The sequence below is a fragment of the Cervus elaphus genome, chromosome X (genome assembly GCF_910594005.1).
Source record: "Cervus elaphus chromosome X, mCerEla1.1, whole genome shotgun sequence".
Classification (NCBI taxonomy): domain Eukaryota; kingdom Metazoa; phylum Chordata; class Mammalia; order Artiodactyla; family Cervidae; genus Cervus; species Cervus elaphus.
In genome coordinates, this window is record NC_057848.1 from 72343607 (window position 1) to 72362376 (window position 18770).

General features: G+C 38.0%; 1 protein-coding gene across 6 annotated transcripts in view; it reads left to right on the forward strand.

The window, feature by feature from the left end:
* The window catches only part of LOC122689688 (probable ATP-dependent RNA helicase DDX4), an 83997-nt gene that overhangs the window by 44531 nt on the left and 20696 nt on the right, over positions 1-18770 (forward strand). For 3 of the 6 annotated variants that reach the window (XM_043896331.1, XM_043896330.1, XM_043896334.1), the window contains 7 exons: positions 12021-12140; positions 13088-13168; positions 14479-14526; positions 16360-16407; positions 16511-16558; positions 17126-17268; positions 17885-18037. In XM_043896331.1, the coding sequence (XP_043752266.1) occupies positions 12021-12140; positions 13088-13168; positions 14479-14526; positions 16360-16407; positions 16511-16558; positions 17126-17268; positions 17885-18037 (641 nt within the window). The remainder of the gene's footprint in view (positions 1-12020; positions 12141-13087; positions 13169-14478; positions 14527-16359; positions 16408-16510; positions 16559-17125; positions 17269-17884; positions 18038-18770) is intronic. The other 3 variants (XM_043896332.1, XM_043896333.1, XM_043896335.1) reach the window with 3 other exon arrangements.

Here is an 18770-nt window from a genome sequence, read left to right on the forward strand (position 1 = left end):
CAGGTATGTATGTATAATTCAGTGGCATTGAGTATTTGTGCAGTGTTGTTCTGTTATCACCCCTGTGTATTTCTAAAACTTCTTCATCACACAAGCAGAGCTTATATCCATGTAGCAGTAACTCCACATACCTCTTCCTCTCAGTCTTGCTGTTTTGTGTTTGGCTTCATTCACTTAGTCTCAGCATTTTCAGTGTTATGTGGTTGCATGTATCAGAACTTCATTCCTTTTCATGGCATACTATTCCATTGTGGGCTTCCCTGGTGGCTGGCTCGGTGGTAGAGAACCCTCCTGGTAATGCAGGAGATGAAGGTTGGGTCCCTGGGTCAGAAGGATCTCCTGGAGGAGGAAATGGCAACCCACTCCAGTATTCTTGCATTGGTAATCCCATGAATAGGGTAGCCTGGTGGGCTACAGACCATGGGGTTGCAGAAGAGTCAGACATGATTTAGTGACTTAACAGCAGCAACAGTATTATTCCATTGTATGTGTACTCTTAAAAAAACAAAGAAACAGACACAGGATTAATCTCAAAAATATACAAGCAACTCCTGCAGCTCAATTCCAGAAAAATAAATGACCCAATCAAAAACTGGGCCAAAGATCCAGACAGACATTTCTCCAAAGAAGACATACAGATGGCTAAAAAACACATGAAAACATGCTCAACATCACTCAGTATCAAAGAAATGCAAATCAAAACCACAGTGAGGTATCATTACACGCCAGTCAGAATGGCTGCTGTCCAAAAGTCTTCAAGCAGTGAATGCTGGAGAGGGTTGGAGAAACGGGAATCCTCATACACTGTTGGTGGGAATGCAAACTAGTACAGCCACTATGGAGAACAGTGTGGAGATTCCTTAAAAACTGGAAATAGACCTGCCATATGCCCCAGCAATCCCACTCCTGGGCATACACACTGAGGAAACCAGATCTGAAAGAAGCATGTTTACCCCAGTGTTCATCGCAGCACTGTTTATAATTGCCAGGACATGGAAGCAACCTAGATGCCCATCAGCAGACGAATGGATAAGGAAGCTATGGTACATATACACCATGGAATAGGACTCAGCCATTAAAAAGAATGCATTTGAATCAGTTCTAATGAGATGGATGAAACCAGAGCCCATTATACAGACTGAAGTAAGCCAGAAAGATAAACACCAATACAGTATACTAATGCATATATATGGAAATTAGAAAGATGGTAATAACCCTATATGCAAGACAGAAAAGAGACACAGATGTACAGAACATACTTTTGGACTCTATGGGAGAAGGCGAGGGTGGGATGATCTGAGAGAACAGCATCAAAACATGTATATTATCAGGTGTGAAACAGATTGTCAGTTAAGGTGGGATGCATGAGACACGTGCTCGGGGCTGGTGCACTGGGATAACCCAGAGGGATGGGATGGGGAGGAAGGTGGGAGGGGGGTTCAGCATGGGGAACACGTGTAAATCCATGGCTGATTCATGTCAATGTATGGCAGAAACCACTACAATATTGTAAAGTAATTAGCATCCAAGTAATAAAAACAAGTGAAAAAAAAATCCATTCAAGTGAAAAATTGAAAGCATTTCCCCTGAAGTCAGGAAGAAGAAAAGCGTGCCCACTCTCACCACTAATATTCAAGATAGTTTTGGAAATTTTGGCCACAGCAATCAGAGCAGAAAAAGAAATAAAAGGAATCCAGATAGCAATTGAAGAAATAAAATTATCACTGTTTGCAGATGACACAATCCTCTACATAGAAAACCCTAAAGACTCTACCAGAAAATTACTAGAGCTAATCAATGAATATAGTAAAGTTTCAGGATATGAAATTAGCACACAGAAATCCCTTGCATTTCTATACACTAAGAATGAGAAAACAGAAAGAGAAATTAAGGAAACAAAACCACTCACCATTGCAACAAAAAGAATAAAATACTTAGGAGTATATCTACCTAAAGAAACAAAAGACCTATACATAGGAAACTATAAAACACTGGTGAAAGAAATCAAAGAGGACACAAATAGATGGAGAAATATGTGTTCATGGATTGGAAAAATCAATATTGTGAAAATGAGTGTACCACCCAAAGCAATCTATAGATTCAGTGCAATCCCTATCAAGCTACCAACGGTATTCTTTACAGAACTAGGACAAATAATTTCACAATTTGTATGGAAATACAAAAAAACCTTGAATAGCCAAAGCAATCTTGAGAAATAAGAATGGAACTGGAAGAATCACCCTGCCTGACTTCAGACTGTACTACAAAGCCACAGTCATCAAGACAGTATGGTACTGGTGCAAAGACAGAAATATAGACCAATGGAACAGAATAGAAAGCCCAGAGAAAAATCCACGTACCTATGGACACCTTATCTTCGACAAAGGAGGCAAGGATATACAATGGAAAAAAGACAGTCTCTTTAACAAGTGGTGCTGGGTAAACTGGTCAACCACTTGTAAAAGAATGAAACCAGAACACTTTCTAACACCATACACAAAAATAAACTCAAAATGGATTAAAGATATAACTATAAGACCAGAAAATAGAAAACTCCTAGAGGAGAACATGGGCAAAACACTATCTGACTTAAATCATAGCAGGATCCTCTGTGACCCACCTCCCAGAATATTGGAAATAACAGCAAAAATTAACAAATTGGACCTAATGAAACTTAAAAGCTTTTGCACAACGAAGGAAACTGTATGCAAGGTGAAAAGACAGACTTCAGAATGGGAGAAAATAAGAGCAAACGAAGCAACAGACAAAGGATTAATCTCAAAAATATACAAGCAACTCCTGCAGCTCAATTCCAGAAAAATAAACGACCCAATCAAAACCTGGGCCAAAGAACTAAACAGACATTTCCCCGAAGAAGACATCCAGATGGCTAACAAACACGTGAAAAGATGCTCAACATAACTCATTATCAGAGAAATGCAAATCAAAACCACAATGAGGTACCATTACACGCCAGTCAGGATGGCTGCTATTGGAAAGTCTACAAGCAATAAATGCTGGAGATGGTGTGGAGAAAAGGGAACCCTCTTACACTGTTGGTGGGAATGCAAACTAGTACAGCCACTATGGAGAACAGTGTGGAGATTCCTTAAAAAACTGGAAATAGACCTGCCATATGGCCCAGCAATCCCATTCCTGGGCATACACACCGAGGAAACCAGATCTGAAAGAAGCACGTGTACCCCAGTGTTCATCACAGCACTATCTATAATAGCAAGGACATGGAAGCAACCTAGATGCCCATCAGCAGATGGATGGATAAGGAAGCTATGGTACATATACATAATGGAATATTAATCAGCCATTAAAAAGAATACATTTGAATCAGTTCTAATGAGATGGATGAAACTGGAGCCCATTATACAGAGTGAAGTAAGCCAGAAAGATAAACACCAATACAGTATATTAACGCATATATTTGGAATTTAGAATGATGGTAACGATAACCGCAAGACAGAAAAAGAGACACAGATGTATAGAACAGACTTTTGGACTCTATAGGAGAAGGCGAGGGTGGGATGATCTGAGAGAACAGCATCAAAACATGTATATTATCAGGTGTGAAACAGATCGTCAGTCCAGGTGGGATGCATGAGACAAGTGCTTGGGGATGGTGCACTGGCATGACCCAGAGGGATATGATGGGGAGGGAGGCGGGAGGGGGATTCAGGATGGGGAACACATGTAACTCCATGGCTGTTTCCTGTCAAAATATGGCAAAAACCATTACAATATTGTAAAGTAATTAGGCTCCAACTAATAAAATTAAATGAAAAAAATATATATAAATAAAAATCCATTCAAAAGTTGATGTACCCTTGGGTTTCTAACTACTTTTGTCTGTTGTGTATAATGCTTCTCTGAATATTCATAAACAATTATCTGTTTGAGTCACTGTTCTTGCATTTTTTGGGTATATGTTTAGAAGAGGAATTGTCAGGGAATTGACTGGGATAAGTTAAAATATGCCATAAAAATCACAGCTCTTAGTGAGAATCAGCCTATTTTAAGAAATAGTTTCTATTTTTAATTAACATTTTGTTTTTAATAAACATTACTGTTTTGTTGTTGTTGTTCAGTTGGTCAGTTGTGCCTGACTCTTTGCGATCCCAAGGAGTGCCAGGATGCCAGGCTTCCCTGTAGTTTACCATCTCTAGGAGCTTGCTCAATCTCATGTCCATTGAGTCGGTGATACCATCCAACCATCTCATCCTCTGTCGTCCCCTTCTCCTTCTGCCCTCAATCTTTCCCAGCATCATGGTCTTTTCCAATGAGTCAGCTCTTCCCATCAAGTGGCCAGAGTTTTGGAGATTCAGCTTCAACATCAGTCCTTCCAATGAATATTCAGGATTGATTTCCTTTAGGATCGACTGGTTTGATCTCCTTGTAGTCCAAGGGACTGTCAAGAGTCTTCACCAGCACCACAGTTCAAAATCATCAGTTCTTCAGTGCTCAGCCTTCTTTCTGGTCCAACTCTCACATCTGTATATAACTACTGGAAAAACCATAGCTTTGACTAGACGGACCTTTGTCGGCAAAGTGATGTGTCTGCTTTTTAATACACTGTCTGGGTTGCTCATAGCTTTTTTTCCAAGGAGCAAGCGTCTTTTAATTTCATGGATGCAGTCACCATCTGTGGTGATTCTAGAACCCCCCCAAATAAAGTTTCTCACTGTTTCCATTGTTTCCCCATCTATTTGTCATGAAATTATGGTACCGGATGCCATGATTTTTGTTTTCTGAATGTTGAGTTTTAAGCAGCTTTTTTACTCTCCTTTTTTCACCTTTATCAAGAGGCTCTTTAGTTCCTCTTGGCTTTCTGCCATAAGGGTGGTGTCATCTGCATATCTGAGGTTATTGATATTTCTCCCGGCAATCTTGATTCCAGCATATGAGTCAACCAACATGGCATTAGTTAAATAACCAGGGTAACAATATACATCCTGATGCACTCCTTTTCCAGTTTTGAACCAGTCTGTTGTTCCATGGCCAGTTCTAACTGTTGCTTCTTGACCAGCATGTAGGTTTCTCAGGAGGCAGGTAAGATGGTCTGGTATTCCCGTCTCTTTTAAGAATTTTACACAGTTTGCTCTGATCCACACAGTCAAAGGCTTTGGTGTAATCAGTGAAGCAGAAGTAGATGTTTTTTCTGAAATTCCTTTGCTTTTTCTGTGATCTACCAGCTGTTGGCAATTTGACCTCTGGTTCCCCTGCCTTTTCTAAATCCAGCTTGAACATCTGGAGGTTCTTGGTTGATGTATTGTTGAAACCCAGCTTGGAGGATTTTGGTCATGACCTAGCTAGCACGTGAAATTAGTGCAATTGTATGGTAGTTTGAACATTCTTTGGCATTGCCCTTCTTTGGGATTGGAATGAAAACTGACCTTTTCCAATCCTGTGGCCACTGCTGAGTTTTCCAAATTTGCTGGCGTGTTGAGTGCAGCACTTTCACAGCATCATCCTTTAGGATTTGAAATAGCTCAGCTGGAATCCTGTCACCTCCACTAGCTTTGTTTGTAGTGATGCTTCCTAAGGCCCACTTGACTTCACATTCCAGGATGTCTGGCTCTAGGTGAGTGATGACACCATTGTGGTTATCCGGGTCATTAGGAGGTTTTTTGTGTTCTTCTGTGTATTCATGCCACCTCTTCTTAATGTCTTCTGCGTCTGTTAGGTCTATATCATTTCTGTCCTTTATTGTGCCCATCTTTGCATGAAATGTTCCCTTGGTTTCTCTCATTTTCTTGAAGAGGTCTCTAGTTTTTCCCATTCTGTTGTTTTCCTCTGTTTCTTTGCATTATTCACTTAGGAAGTCTTTCTTATCTCTCCACGCTGTTCTTTGGAACTCTGCATTCAGATGGGTATATCTTTCCTTTTCTCGGTTTCCTTTCACTTCTTTTCTCAGCTATTTGCAAGGACTCCTCAGACAACCATTTTGCCTTTTTGCATTTCTTTTTCTCAGGGGTGGTTTTGATCACTTCCTCCTGTACAATGTCATGAACCTTGTCCATAGTTCTTCAGGCACTCTGTCTGTCAGATCTAATCCCTTGAATCTATTTGTCACTTCCACTGTATAATGGTAAGGGATTTGATTTAGGTTATACTGAATGACTTAGGAGTTTTCTCTACTCTCCTCCATTTAAGTCTGAATTTTGCAGTAAAGAGTTCAATCTGAGCCACAGTCAGCTCCCAGTCTTGTTTTTGTTGACTGTATAGAGCTTCTCCATCTTTGGCTAAAAAGAATAATGTCAATCTGGTTTCGGTGTTGACTATCTAGTGATGTCCATGTGTTGAGTCATCTCTTGTGATGTTGGAAGATGGTGTTTGCTATGACTAGTGCATTTAATGTTGTTTTTTATTTTGTTAATGTTGCTTGAGTTGATGCAAGTCCTAGATTAATTTTCAGTTTGGAAAGTATTAATTGGACAATTTATTTTGTTCTTTAGTGTACCAGCATGTGGAGACCTTTACTTTGCTATTTTTACTGATATTAGTGATACAGATTGTTTAGTAATTTTATTTTGTTTGTTAGTATAAAGAAATACAGTTAAGTTTTGTATATTGAAGCTTCAGTAACATCACTAAACTGATAAGTAATTTTTCAAAAAATGACAAAAATTTTCCTGTTCTTTTATCAAAGTCTAATTGATTTATAAATTCATTCTTTTCTAAAGATTGTTACTAGACATCTTTAAGAGCTGCTCAAAACTGTCAGTTCTCCCTTAGAAAATGCAGGATATAGTTCATGGGAAGGACTTAGGTTACCTTTAAAAGAATATTGATGTCATATTATGAAAAGTGACATTTGTGTGTAGAATCATTAAGCTATAGCTACCAGAGGTACTGATGCATTATGTTGTTGATGGTCCACTGGTGAAGGTAGATTTGGAAAGGAATGCAACTGAATTTATAGAAAAGATTTCAGTGGTTAAAAGCATATTGAATTTAATAAGATTAAACACAGATGAATAGAACAAATGAATCCAAAGGTAGATTTGTAGAAGTTCTCTAAATTCGGAAATGTAAAGCATGAAAGCCGTTAATAGATGTGAAAAACAGATTAAGAAGCCCTGCTATTCTGGCATATAGTTAAATATGTCCAGAGGAGAGAATAGGAACAGAAGGAGAGGAGACTGTTCAGAGATAATAGATGAGACTTTTCCAGAGTGAATGAGGTATAAGAGTCGAGCAAGGTAAATAAAAGCAAATTTACACCCTTAAAAAATACTATAGAGATTAAAAAAATTTTTGAAAACTCACCAGAGGAAACAGATCCACCTATCCAGGGAAGAATCCTGGAGTGGGTAGCCTTTCCCTGCTCCAGGGGATCTTCCCAACCCAGGGATTGAATGCAGGTCTCCTTCATTGAAGGCAGATTCTTTACCAGCTGAGCCACAAAGGAAATCCAAAGCCCTTGACTGTGTGGATCTCAACAAATTGTGGAAAATTCTTAAAGAGCTGGGAATACCAGACCATCTTACCTGCCTCCTGAGAAATCTGTTTGCAGGTCAAGAAGCAACAGTTAGAACCAGACGTGGAACAACGGACTGGTTCCAAATTGGGAAAGGAGTACTTCAAAGCTGTATATTGTCACCCTCCTTATTTAACTAATAGGCAGAGTACATCATGGGAAATGCCGGGCTGGATGAAGTGTAAGCTGGAATCAAGATTTCTGGTAGAAATATCAATAACCTCAGATACGCAGATGACGCCACCCTTATGGCAGAAAGTGAAGAGGATCTAAATAGCCTCTTGATGAAAGTGAAAGAGGAGAGTGAAAGAGTTGACTTCAAGCTCAACATTCAGAAAACTAAGATCATGGCATCTGGTCCCATCACTTCATGGCAAATAGATGGGGAAAACAGTGGCAGACTTTATTTTCTTGGGTTCTGGAATCACTGCAGATAGTGACTGCAGCCATGAAATTAAAAGACAGTTGCTCCTTGGAAGAAAAACTATGACCCAGACAGCATATTAAAAAGCAGAGACATTACTTTGCCAACAAAAGTCCTCCTAGTCAGAGTTACAGTTTTTCCAGGAGTCATGTATGGATGTGAGAGTTGGACTATTAAAGAAAAGTGAGCTCAGAAGAATTGATGCTTTTGAACTGTGGTGTTGGAGACGACTCTTGAAAGTCCCTTGGACTACAAGGAGATCAAACCCGTCAATCCTAAAGGAAATCAGTCCTAAATATTCATTGGAAGGACTGATGCTGAAACTGAAGCTTCGATACTTTGGCCACCTGATGTGAAGAACTGACTCATTGGAAGAGACCCTGATGCTGGGAAAGATTGAAGGTGGGAGGAGAAGGGGACGACAGAAGATGAGATGTTTGGATGGTGTCACCCGACTCGACAGACATGAGTCTGAGTAAGCTTCAGAAGTTGGTGATGGACAGGGAAGCCTGGTGTGCTGCAGTCCATCGGGTCGCAAAGAGTCAGACACGACTGAGAGACTGTACTGAACTGATAAAAGAACAGTAGGTCAACAGCATAAATTTTTTTCAGTAATGGCAGAGGTCAGTGTAAGGTAGAATTCAGAATACTAAGGGAGAATAACTCTGAACCCAAGTTGCTGTTTTCAGATAATTTGGGTGTTAGAAATAATATTTTGGGTAAAGTTGATGTTTAATACTTCTAGGGGATTGAGGAAAGAACTATTAAATCATATTAGTAAAAAGGAAACTGAGCTTTGGAAGAAAGTAGGAAGCAATGATGAGCCAAAATAAATAAATAAAATTTCAAAATTCGTAAGCATATTGGTATAATTGAAAGCATATTGACTGCATGAGCTAGTAATAATGATGATTAATTTAGGGTTATTTAGAAATAAAAAGAACTAAAATTCTAACAAGTGAAAAGACAGTTCTTTGTCAGTTCTTATTAGTAAAAACGAGAATAGATTGAAATTAAAGATTTCTTAAATATGGTAAAAGTTGGGGTAATCAGAAAAAGAATAAAATAAGTAACTTACTAGTGGAAGAAATAGAGTAGAAAGAGGAGAGGACTTTGTAGGAAGGAGATTAGGTTGAAAATAATTTTAATAATAGCTTCAGTATCCATGGTGACATTGAAGGATGTCAGTAAGATCATTAAATAGAATACAGCCTTAGGGGATATTTAATAGAAGGCCAGAAAGGAAAACAGGAAGCATTGAAAGAAATCAGTGAAGAGAAAACACGAAATAAGATGATAGGAGTAAAAATACATGTATCAGTAATTTTATGTAAGCATTTCAATGCAGAGTTGAGAATAAAGAGAAAAAATATCAGTACACTATTAAACAAAGCTGATGTAGAAATAGACAAAATAGACTCTTAAGGCAGATAGAGTTCTGAACATGCTTTGAATCTAACAACATAGTCTTAAAATATACAGGGCAAAAATTGAAATAAGGAAAAATGTGCAAACCCTAGTTAAACAGTTAATCACCATTAGGATTTTAAACTATTTAATTTTTCAAAAACTGATAGACCAGAAATGAGTAAGATTACAGAAGATTTGAATATAAGATTTGAATATCAGTTATTAAGCCTGATTTAATAGTTGTGTTTGAAGTGATATATTCCCAAATTACAAATCCTTTTCCAGCATATAGGAAATATACACAATTTGAAAATCTATTAAGGCTAAAGGAAAGGCCCAAGATATATCATAAAATTTATATCGTAGACCATATTGTAATTATTAAGATGCATATTGTACTTGTTAAAATACATTAAAAGTAGAAATCAATAACAGATGCCTGACCCTTGTGCTTTGGGAACTGCATTTCTCAGTTTATGAATAGCAATTTATGTGGAAATGATGAAATATTTAGAATGGAATGACTATGAAAACAGAACATATATAAATGTATGGGGTTACATGGCTGTGGGCTGCTCCATGGGGTGGGCACCCCTTCCCATGGCATCCCATGGAGGCACTCCCATTGGTCCAGGGCAGTTCTTCAAAATGAGTATGCACATATGATCCGGTTGCATACTGGGGCTGGCGACAGTGCACTGGCCCAATGAAGGAGTCCAGGAGGGGCATCATCATTGCCTGCTACTCCACCACTTCCGTTGCTACCTAATGTTGTGTGGAAGGCCAGTGCAATCAGAAAAAAGTTATTGAAGATACAGGACCTTGACAAGAAAGTACAGCATATGACTTGATTATATATTTGTAAAATCCAAAAGAATACATAGTTTATCAACCACTGAAAATAATATCATAATGTGTTAGATTGTGAAATCAGCATACAGAAGATAACAGCTTTCCATGCAGTTGAGTTAGTAGATGTATGGCAGATATCCTATCTGCAGTCATAAAATAAGATAAAATAGAGTAAGAATAAGGTATTCCAAAGAATGCGAGTTCCACAGAATAGCAAAGAGAGAAAGAAAGCCTTCCTCAGTGATCAGTGCAAAGAAATAGAGGAAAACAATAGAAGGGGAAAGACTAGACATCTCTTCAAGAACATTAGAGATACCAAGGGAATATTTCATGCAAAGATTGGCTCAATAAAGGACAGAAATGGTATGGACCTAACATAAGCAGAAATATTAAGAAGATGTGGCAAGAATATACAGAAGAACTGAACAAAAAAGATCATGACCCAGATAATCATGATAGTGTAGAGCCAGCCATCCTGGAATACAAAGTCAAGTGGGCCTTAGGAAGCATCACTAACTATGAGCAAAGCTAGTGGAGGTGATGGAATTCCAGTAGAGCTGTTTCAAATCCTGGAAGATGATGCTGTGAAAGTGCTGCACTCAACATGCCAGCAAATTTGGAAAACTCAGCAGTGGCCACAGGACTGGAAAAGGTCAGTTTTCATTCCAGTCCCAAAGAAAGGCAATACCAAAGGATGCTCAAACTACTGCACAATTACACTCATCTCACACGCTAGCAAAGTAATGCTCAAAATTCTCCAAGACAGGCTTCACCAATACGTGAACCGTGAACTTCCAGATATTCAAGCTGGTTTTAGAAAAGGCAGAGGAAGCAGAGATCAAATTGCCAATATCTGCTGGATCATCGAAAAAGCACGAGAGTTCCAGAAAAATATCTATTTCTGCTTTACTGACTATGCCAAAGCCTTCGACTGTGTGGATCACAATAAACTGTGGAAAATTCTGAGAGATGGGAAGTCCAGTGGGGTCACAAAGAGTCAGACAAGACTGCCCAACTGAACTGAACTGAAATATAGAAAACAAATACTAACAGACCTAAAGGAAGAAATGGATGGGAATACAATAATAGAGGAGACTTGAACACCTCACTGACGTCAGTGGACAAATCTTCCAGACAGACAATCAATAAGGCAACAGAGATCCTAGATGACATATTAGGACAGTTAGACCTAATGGATATTTTCAGGACATTCAGTTCAGTTCAGTCACTCAGGCTCTCTGTGACCCTGTGGTCTCAGCACACCAGGCTTCCCTGTCCATCACCAACACCCATAGCTTGTTCAAACTCATGTCCATTGAGTCGGTGATGCCATCCAGCCATCTTATCCTCTGTCATCCCCTTCTCCTCCCATCTTCAATCTTTCCCAGCATCAGGGTCTTTTCCAATGAGTCAGTTCTTCGCATCAGGTGGCCAAAATAGTGGAGTTTCAGCTTCAGCATCAGTCCTTCCAATGAATAATCAGGAGTTATTTGCTTTAGGATTGACTGGTTTGAAGTCCTTGCAGTCCAAGGGACTCTCAAGAGTCTTCTCCAACACCACAGTGTTTATAGGTGTCACTTTTTCTTTTTAGTCATTTTTAGGTTTTGTTTGCAAAGCAAACAGTGGATTTAAAAAAAAAAGATCATAGCTTTTATTTATTTACTGGTAAAGTTGAACAGTTATAGGTCAAACACAGCATTTCTCTTTAGTAACTATCTGTTGATGACTTAAAATATTAAAGTCGTTGAATTATGCAAGGCTTAAATTAACTTGGCCACCATGTCCCCAAGATTTCTTTGTTGGTTTTTGTGTCGTTTGTGTGTTTGTGTTTTAATATTATAGGTTATCAAGTCGGCAATGATTCAGAAGCTTCAGGATCGTCCAGAAGAGGTGGAAGAGGCGGAAGAGGTGGAAGAGGTAGTTTCCGAGGTTGCCGTGGAGGATTTGGTCTAGGAAGTCCAAGTTAGTAGTGGATTGCAAATACTGTGCTTCATTTATTAAAGAAATGATTAAAAATAACACCTATCACATATAAGATTATTATGACTTTATGAGAACGGTTTAGTATAATGGCTGGTAGGTACATAATCACTTATGCTATGCAAAATATTATTTTGTAGACATATGTAATTCCTTATAGATTAAATGAGAATATGTGAACTTTCTAACAGTTTATGTGATGCAGTTCTTTAATATTACATGCTGTGAAGCGTTTTAGAGCTTTGATAAAGATGGCTGACCTTACAAATAAGTGGCATTCTCATGATTCCATTATACCGTCTTATACCAGTGTGGCTTTCTACCTGAATTTTTCCAGTCGTCTTTCCTTGGTGCTAAGATATTGTCTCCTGAAGTCACTTTTGGAATGCATGTCTCTCTTAACAGAAGAGAACAGAATAGTGAAACTAAAAACGTAAATTAATATAACGATTTAATAGATATGTAGCAGATTCGTGAATTGTCACTTTTTAAAAAGTGAAGAGATCCACAGAGTTGCTGTTTAAGACTGATAAAGTTTGATTTGAGTGCAGTGGGTACGAAGGGATGCTATTCTGGAGAATAAGCACTAAGATTATGTAATGTGAAATTTTGAGGGGCAGCAACAGTGCTGTTTTTCAAAGGTAATTTAACTTGCTTATATCATATTTTGGTGCAGTATTAGCCCTGACTACTTTTATAAGATAATTTTAATAAAATTTTGAGAAAGTAATGTATAATTGAAGGAAATAATTTATGGAAAGATCCTTCTGTGTGATACTTCAAAACCACTATGATTCCTGTTAAATTTAAATTATTTTATCCTGCATCTTTTTAACTTATGGCACCATAAATTGATTTTTTTCTGTTTACTGCATGACTTAAAAGTTTTTAAAAGTAACATAATCTAAATTTTTAATCTGTAAATCTAGAGAGCGAATATGAACAAGATGAGAGGACCCAGCGCTCTGGTGGCATTTTTGGTTCTAGAAGATCAGCATTAAGTGGTGCAGGTGAGAAATTGAATTTACTACTGAATATTAATCATTCACATTTGCTTTTAGCTCTAGGATTATTGAACCTAATATATATTTTTAAGTATATTAGATTGGTTCATGATTATCTCTGCTTTGTAGATTTGTAGGCAAAAAGAAAATGGACAATTTTTCCTCCCTTATAACATTTGTGCTCTGAGAATTATTCCCTCTTTCTTATCTACCAGTTAATTTGAGATATAAATTATACTTTTAATTAGAAGAAGGAAAATGAAGTTTCCTTTGGTTTCAAAGAAAGGATTCTGAGGGAATTTGATGAGAAAGTGGGGAAAAACAAGAAGCATCCTGTTGATGAAATGTTTAAAAGTAGTTAAATGAACTGTGGTATTAAAAAGAAATGAGCTACATCAAGCCTGAAAAGACATGGAGGAGCCTTAAATGCGTACTGCATGCATGCTAAGTCACTTCAGTTGTGTCAGATTCTTTGCAACCCCATGGACTATAGCTCACCAGGCTCCTCTGTCCATGGGATTCTCTAGGCAGGAATGTTATAGTGGGTTGCCATGCCCTCCTCCAGGGGATCTTGCCAACCCAGGGATTGAACCTGCGTCTCCTGTGACTCCTGCATTGCAGGCAGATTCTTTACTGCTGAGCCACTGGGGAAGCTCTAAATATGTGCTACTGAGTGAAAGAAGCCAATCTGAAAAGACAGTATACTGTATGATTCCAACTCTGTATGACATTCTGTAAAAGGCAAAACTGTAAGAAGAGGGCTGAAAAAAAGTGCGTGGTTGCTAGGGGTCAGGGAAGGGATGAACAGACAGAGCACTGAGAATTTTTCGGGTAGTCAAGTTACTGTGTATGATACTATAATGATGGAGACATGCCATGATACATTTTTGCAAACATAAAAAACACTGTACAGTACCATGAATGAGCTGTAATGTAAACCATGGACTTTGGGTGATTGTGATGTGCCAGTATAGGTTTATCAACTGTAACAAAATACCTCTCTTGTGGGGAGCGTTGATTATGTCAGGGGGGTGTGGAGTATGCAGGTGTGAGGACTGGAAGTATCTGGAAAGTCTCTGCATTTTCCTCTTAATGTTTCTGTGAACCTGAAATTGCCCTAAAAAACGAAGTGTTTAAACAAAATGTTCAGACGAGAAAACGGTTTTCGTTAAACATAGAATTAGGAGATGGGTGGGTTAAGGGTCTAGGAATCCTGAGAAATTACTCAGTATTTGAAAAGAAATAGCTATATATTTTACGTGCTTGAGGAGGAGCTGTGTTTCCTCTGAATATTTCTGTAAAACAATGCCTTACAGGTAATGGTGACACTTTCCAAAGCAGAAGAGGTCGTAGAAGTGGACGAGGTGAGTTCTTATTTGGTTTACCTGTAAGTGGGTAAAATGACTGTAATCCAAGTTTAATTTTTGAAGGTAAAGGTAACTGTTGGTGCTTTTATACACATTTTGAGGAGTATACATTTGCACGGCCAGTTTGGAGAAGTTGTTTACTTTTGTTGTTTAGTCGCTGTGTTGTGTCTGACTCTTGCAACCCTGTGGACTATAGCCCACCAGGCTCATCTGTCCATGGGATTTTCCAGGCAAGAATACTGGAGTGGGTTGTCATTTCCTTCTCCAGGGGAAGCCAGTTGTTTACTACTACTCTTTAATCCAGCAGTTCCATTATATACTGTAGGTGTATATGCTCAGTGCGTGTAAAAGGATGTTCACTTAAGCTTCATGTGTAATACGTGAAAACTGAAAGTCACCTAAAATTCATCAGTAAATAACTGCTTAATAAATAACATAACCATAAAATGGGAGTTACCATGCAAATGTTAAAGACTGAGATGTAATCTGTGTTTACAGATTCTTATATTAAAATAATCTTTCTTATGAGATAGTTAGCTTGGTGTAGGGGAAAAAGAAAGTTCAGTATAGATAATTTGATACTATTAAAAAAAATCTCAGAGTTAAAAATGCTTAAACTTCATATAAAAGTTAAAATATTTTCCAGACTAGGAAAACAAGAAAGCTTGTTTAATATCTCTGAAAAATTCTGTGATCATTTTTAGTCTGAGAGCATTCAGAGTGGCAGTTCGCTTGAACCACTTTTCCCTGCTTCACTCTTTCAGATTCTTGGTTTCTCCAGTGTAGAAAAAGATTATGAATGGCTAAACCATATTTTATACAAATTCTTAGATCTTGTTTGAAAAGGGGTTTGAAGACCTGTGGACATGCAGGACAAGAAAATTAGAGAGTGCGCATATAAAAGTGCTATCTATGTGTTAGCCTTTCAAAGCTAGTACAGTCCTGATTCTTTCTGTGTTAGTACCTGAAAGTGGCACAGTCAGTGACTCCTTGTCTAGAAACCAGAAAGGTAGTGTGTGGAAAAGAGTTAACATGGTAGACCTGACTGGTCTTCTTGGAAAGTCCTTCTTACAAGACCCTTCCCTGGCTTCTGGGAACTTGGATTTGGGGAGGGGTCTCAACACCCTTAACCAGTGTGAGTGGTCCACTGTACCTAAATGGTTTGTAAAACAATGTGGTTTATGATGAATACCCCCTTTTCTTCTGGGAGTTGGGAAATTTGGTACATGCCAGGCAGAAGGTGCCTGCCTGCTTTATCAGCCCCTCATAAGAACCCTGGATATTGAATCTCTAAATTGCTCTGGTAAACATTTTCAGCATGTTGTCACAACTCGTCCTGTATGACCCCAGTGGGAGTGACTCTTAAAAGCTTGCACCTGGTCTTCTCTGGCCTTTTCTCCATACCCTTCTTTCCTTTGCTCATTTTGCTTCATATCTTTTCTATGTAATAAGTCACAGCCATAGTTTTGACTGTATTCTGAGTCCTAGCAAATCATAGAACCTATATGGACTAAGCAGAGATGGACTTGTAGTTCCTCTTAGAAAATACATTCCTTTGTTGAGGAATGTAGGAATAGGAAAGAGACATAACAGCTTAAACAGGGAGATACTAATATGTTATAACATTGTAATCTGCATAAAGTCAGCATTTTGAATGCTATGGGAACTTAAAATATTCAGGATTCTATTTATCTTAATTGTCTCAAAATATTATTTGTTTGAAGGGACCATCCATGTTTAGAACTTTTTCTCTTTGAAAACAAGCAACAAAAATAAAGATATACACAGTCTTGTATATTGACTGGCTGTCACTGTGTATTTCTTTAATAGGTGGTTACAAAGGTTTAAATGAAGAAGTAATTACAGGCTCTGGAAAAAGTAAGTTTTACTTTAGATCAGGTATTTGATTTTTATAGTGAGTATTGTTTTACCCCTCGATTTTAAAAAACATTTGTCTTGTTTTCGTTTGATTCCTTTTAAGATTCTTGGAAGTCAGAAGCTAAAGGAGGAGAAAGTGGTGACACTAAGGGTATATTAATTTTTGTGTGATCCACATAAATGTATATTACATTCGTGTATATATATACAAATGCAGAATATTTAAAGAGATAACTTTAAAAAGTTTGAAGTAAAAACTTTAATGGTAAACCTTGGGACCTTTTCTGGTAATTTTATTTACTTACTCTTGGCTGTGCTGGGTCTTCGTTGCTGCACAGGCTTTTCTCTAGTTGCGGAGACTGAGGGCTCCTCTCTAGCTGTGGTCTTCTCATTGTGGTGGCTTTTCTTGATGCAGAGCATGGGCTCTAAGGTGCACGGGCCTCAGTAGTTGTGATACGTAGGCTCAGTAGTTGCAGCTCCTGGGCTCTAGCGCACAGGCTGCGCATGGGCTTAGTTGCTCTGTGGCATGTGAGATTTTCCTGGGGCAGGAATTGAACTCGTATTTCCTGCATTGGCAGGTGGATTCTTTACCAGTGAGCCACCAGCGAAGCCCAGGAATTTGCATGTTGTTTTGAATTTGAGTTTGTTGCTTTTTGTCTGTTTTCTCTTTTATTTTTATCTTAATCCTTATAATGTAAATTTTCTTTTCAATTCCGAGGTCGAAAAGTGACCTACATACCACCTCCTCCACCTGAAGATGAGGACTCCATCTTTGCACATTATCAGACAGGCATAAACTTTGACAAATATGATACTATTCTTGTAGAAGTATCTGGACATGATCCACCACCAGCAATTCTGGTCAGTGTAATAATTGTCTCTGTACTGACTGTGAGACAAACTTTGTTTTTTAAAAATTTGGAACATTTCTTTAAGTTGATATTAAAGAATACAAAAACTTCATCTTTAGTATTTAATGAGAAATTTAGAATCATATCTAACATCTACATTATAATTCATTGCTGTGTTGAAAGGGAGGGTACTATATTTCCTCCCCACCTCCTCAAACTAGGATGGAAACTTGATTTAAATTTATTAAAAAGGATACTTTTCCTAAAGATTCAGTATTTCTGCTTTCTACGTATGTGAGAAAGTGCATCTTAGGGGAGTGATTTTCTAAGGAATCGGAGAGCCCAGAGTTCCCTGTTGATAATGAACCATTTTTATTAATCAGAGTTATTTGTATCTCACAGGTTTTAAGGGGGCTGAAAAAGGTTTTAGAGCCATTGTCTATATGGAATATTCCTTAATTCTATCGAGTAGTCGCATAGAGGTTCTAGATATTACTTTTGAATGGGGGCATATGTATGATATAAAGTAGAATTAACAACTTGAAACTAATTCAAATGGAATATGTTTATGGCATGACTAGTGTATGATACATGGCATTTAACCACTGCCCCCTGATTTTTTCTAGACTTTTGAAGAAGCTAATCTTTGTTGGATATTGAATAACAACATTGCTAAAGCTGGTTATACTAAGCTTACTCCTGTGCAAAAATACAGTATTCCTATTATACTAAGAGGACGAGATTTGATGGCTTGTGCTCAGACAGGCTCTGGAAAGACTGTAAGTCACTTCCCTACATGTATTTAGCCCAGTATTCAAACTGTCACTTTTTGAACTTTGGTTCTTCCCAAGTAGATGATTTTAGTGAACTGTCATAAATACTCATGTTTTTGTCTCTGATTGCTGGTTTTATTGAAGTTTGTGTACTTTTGACGAAAGAATTTTGAACTATTTCTAGAGTAGTGTTTTGCAGTTCATAGATGTTTATAAGTGTATTCAGCTCCTTCTGTGGGACATAATACTTAATACCTGAGAGTCAAAGCACCAAAGGTTATGAGACCTTTGATTATAAGAGCATGGGAAAAATAATTTATGTAATGTAAAGTTTTTCCCATCACTTCATGGCAAATAGATGGAAAACAAAAAGTGGAAACAGTGACAGATTTTATTATCTTGGGCTCCAGAATCACTGTGGACGGTGACTACAGCCACGAAATTAAAAGACACTTCCTCCTTGGAAGAAAAGCTATGACAAACCTAGACAGCATTTTAAAAAGCAGAAATTTACCACTTTGCTTACAGAGGTCCTTACAGTCAAAGCTAAGATTTTTCCAATAGTCATGTATGGATGTGAGAGCCTTAAAGAAGGCTGAAAGCCGAAGAATTGATGCTTTCAAACTGTGGTGCTGGAGGAGGCTCTTGAGAGTCCCTTGGACAGCACGGAGATCAAAGCAATCGATCCTAAAAGAAATTAGTCCTGAATATTCACTGCAAGGACTGATGCTGAAGCGCC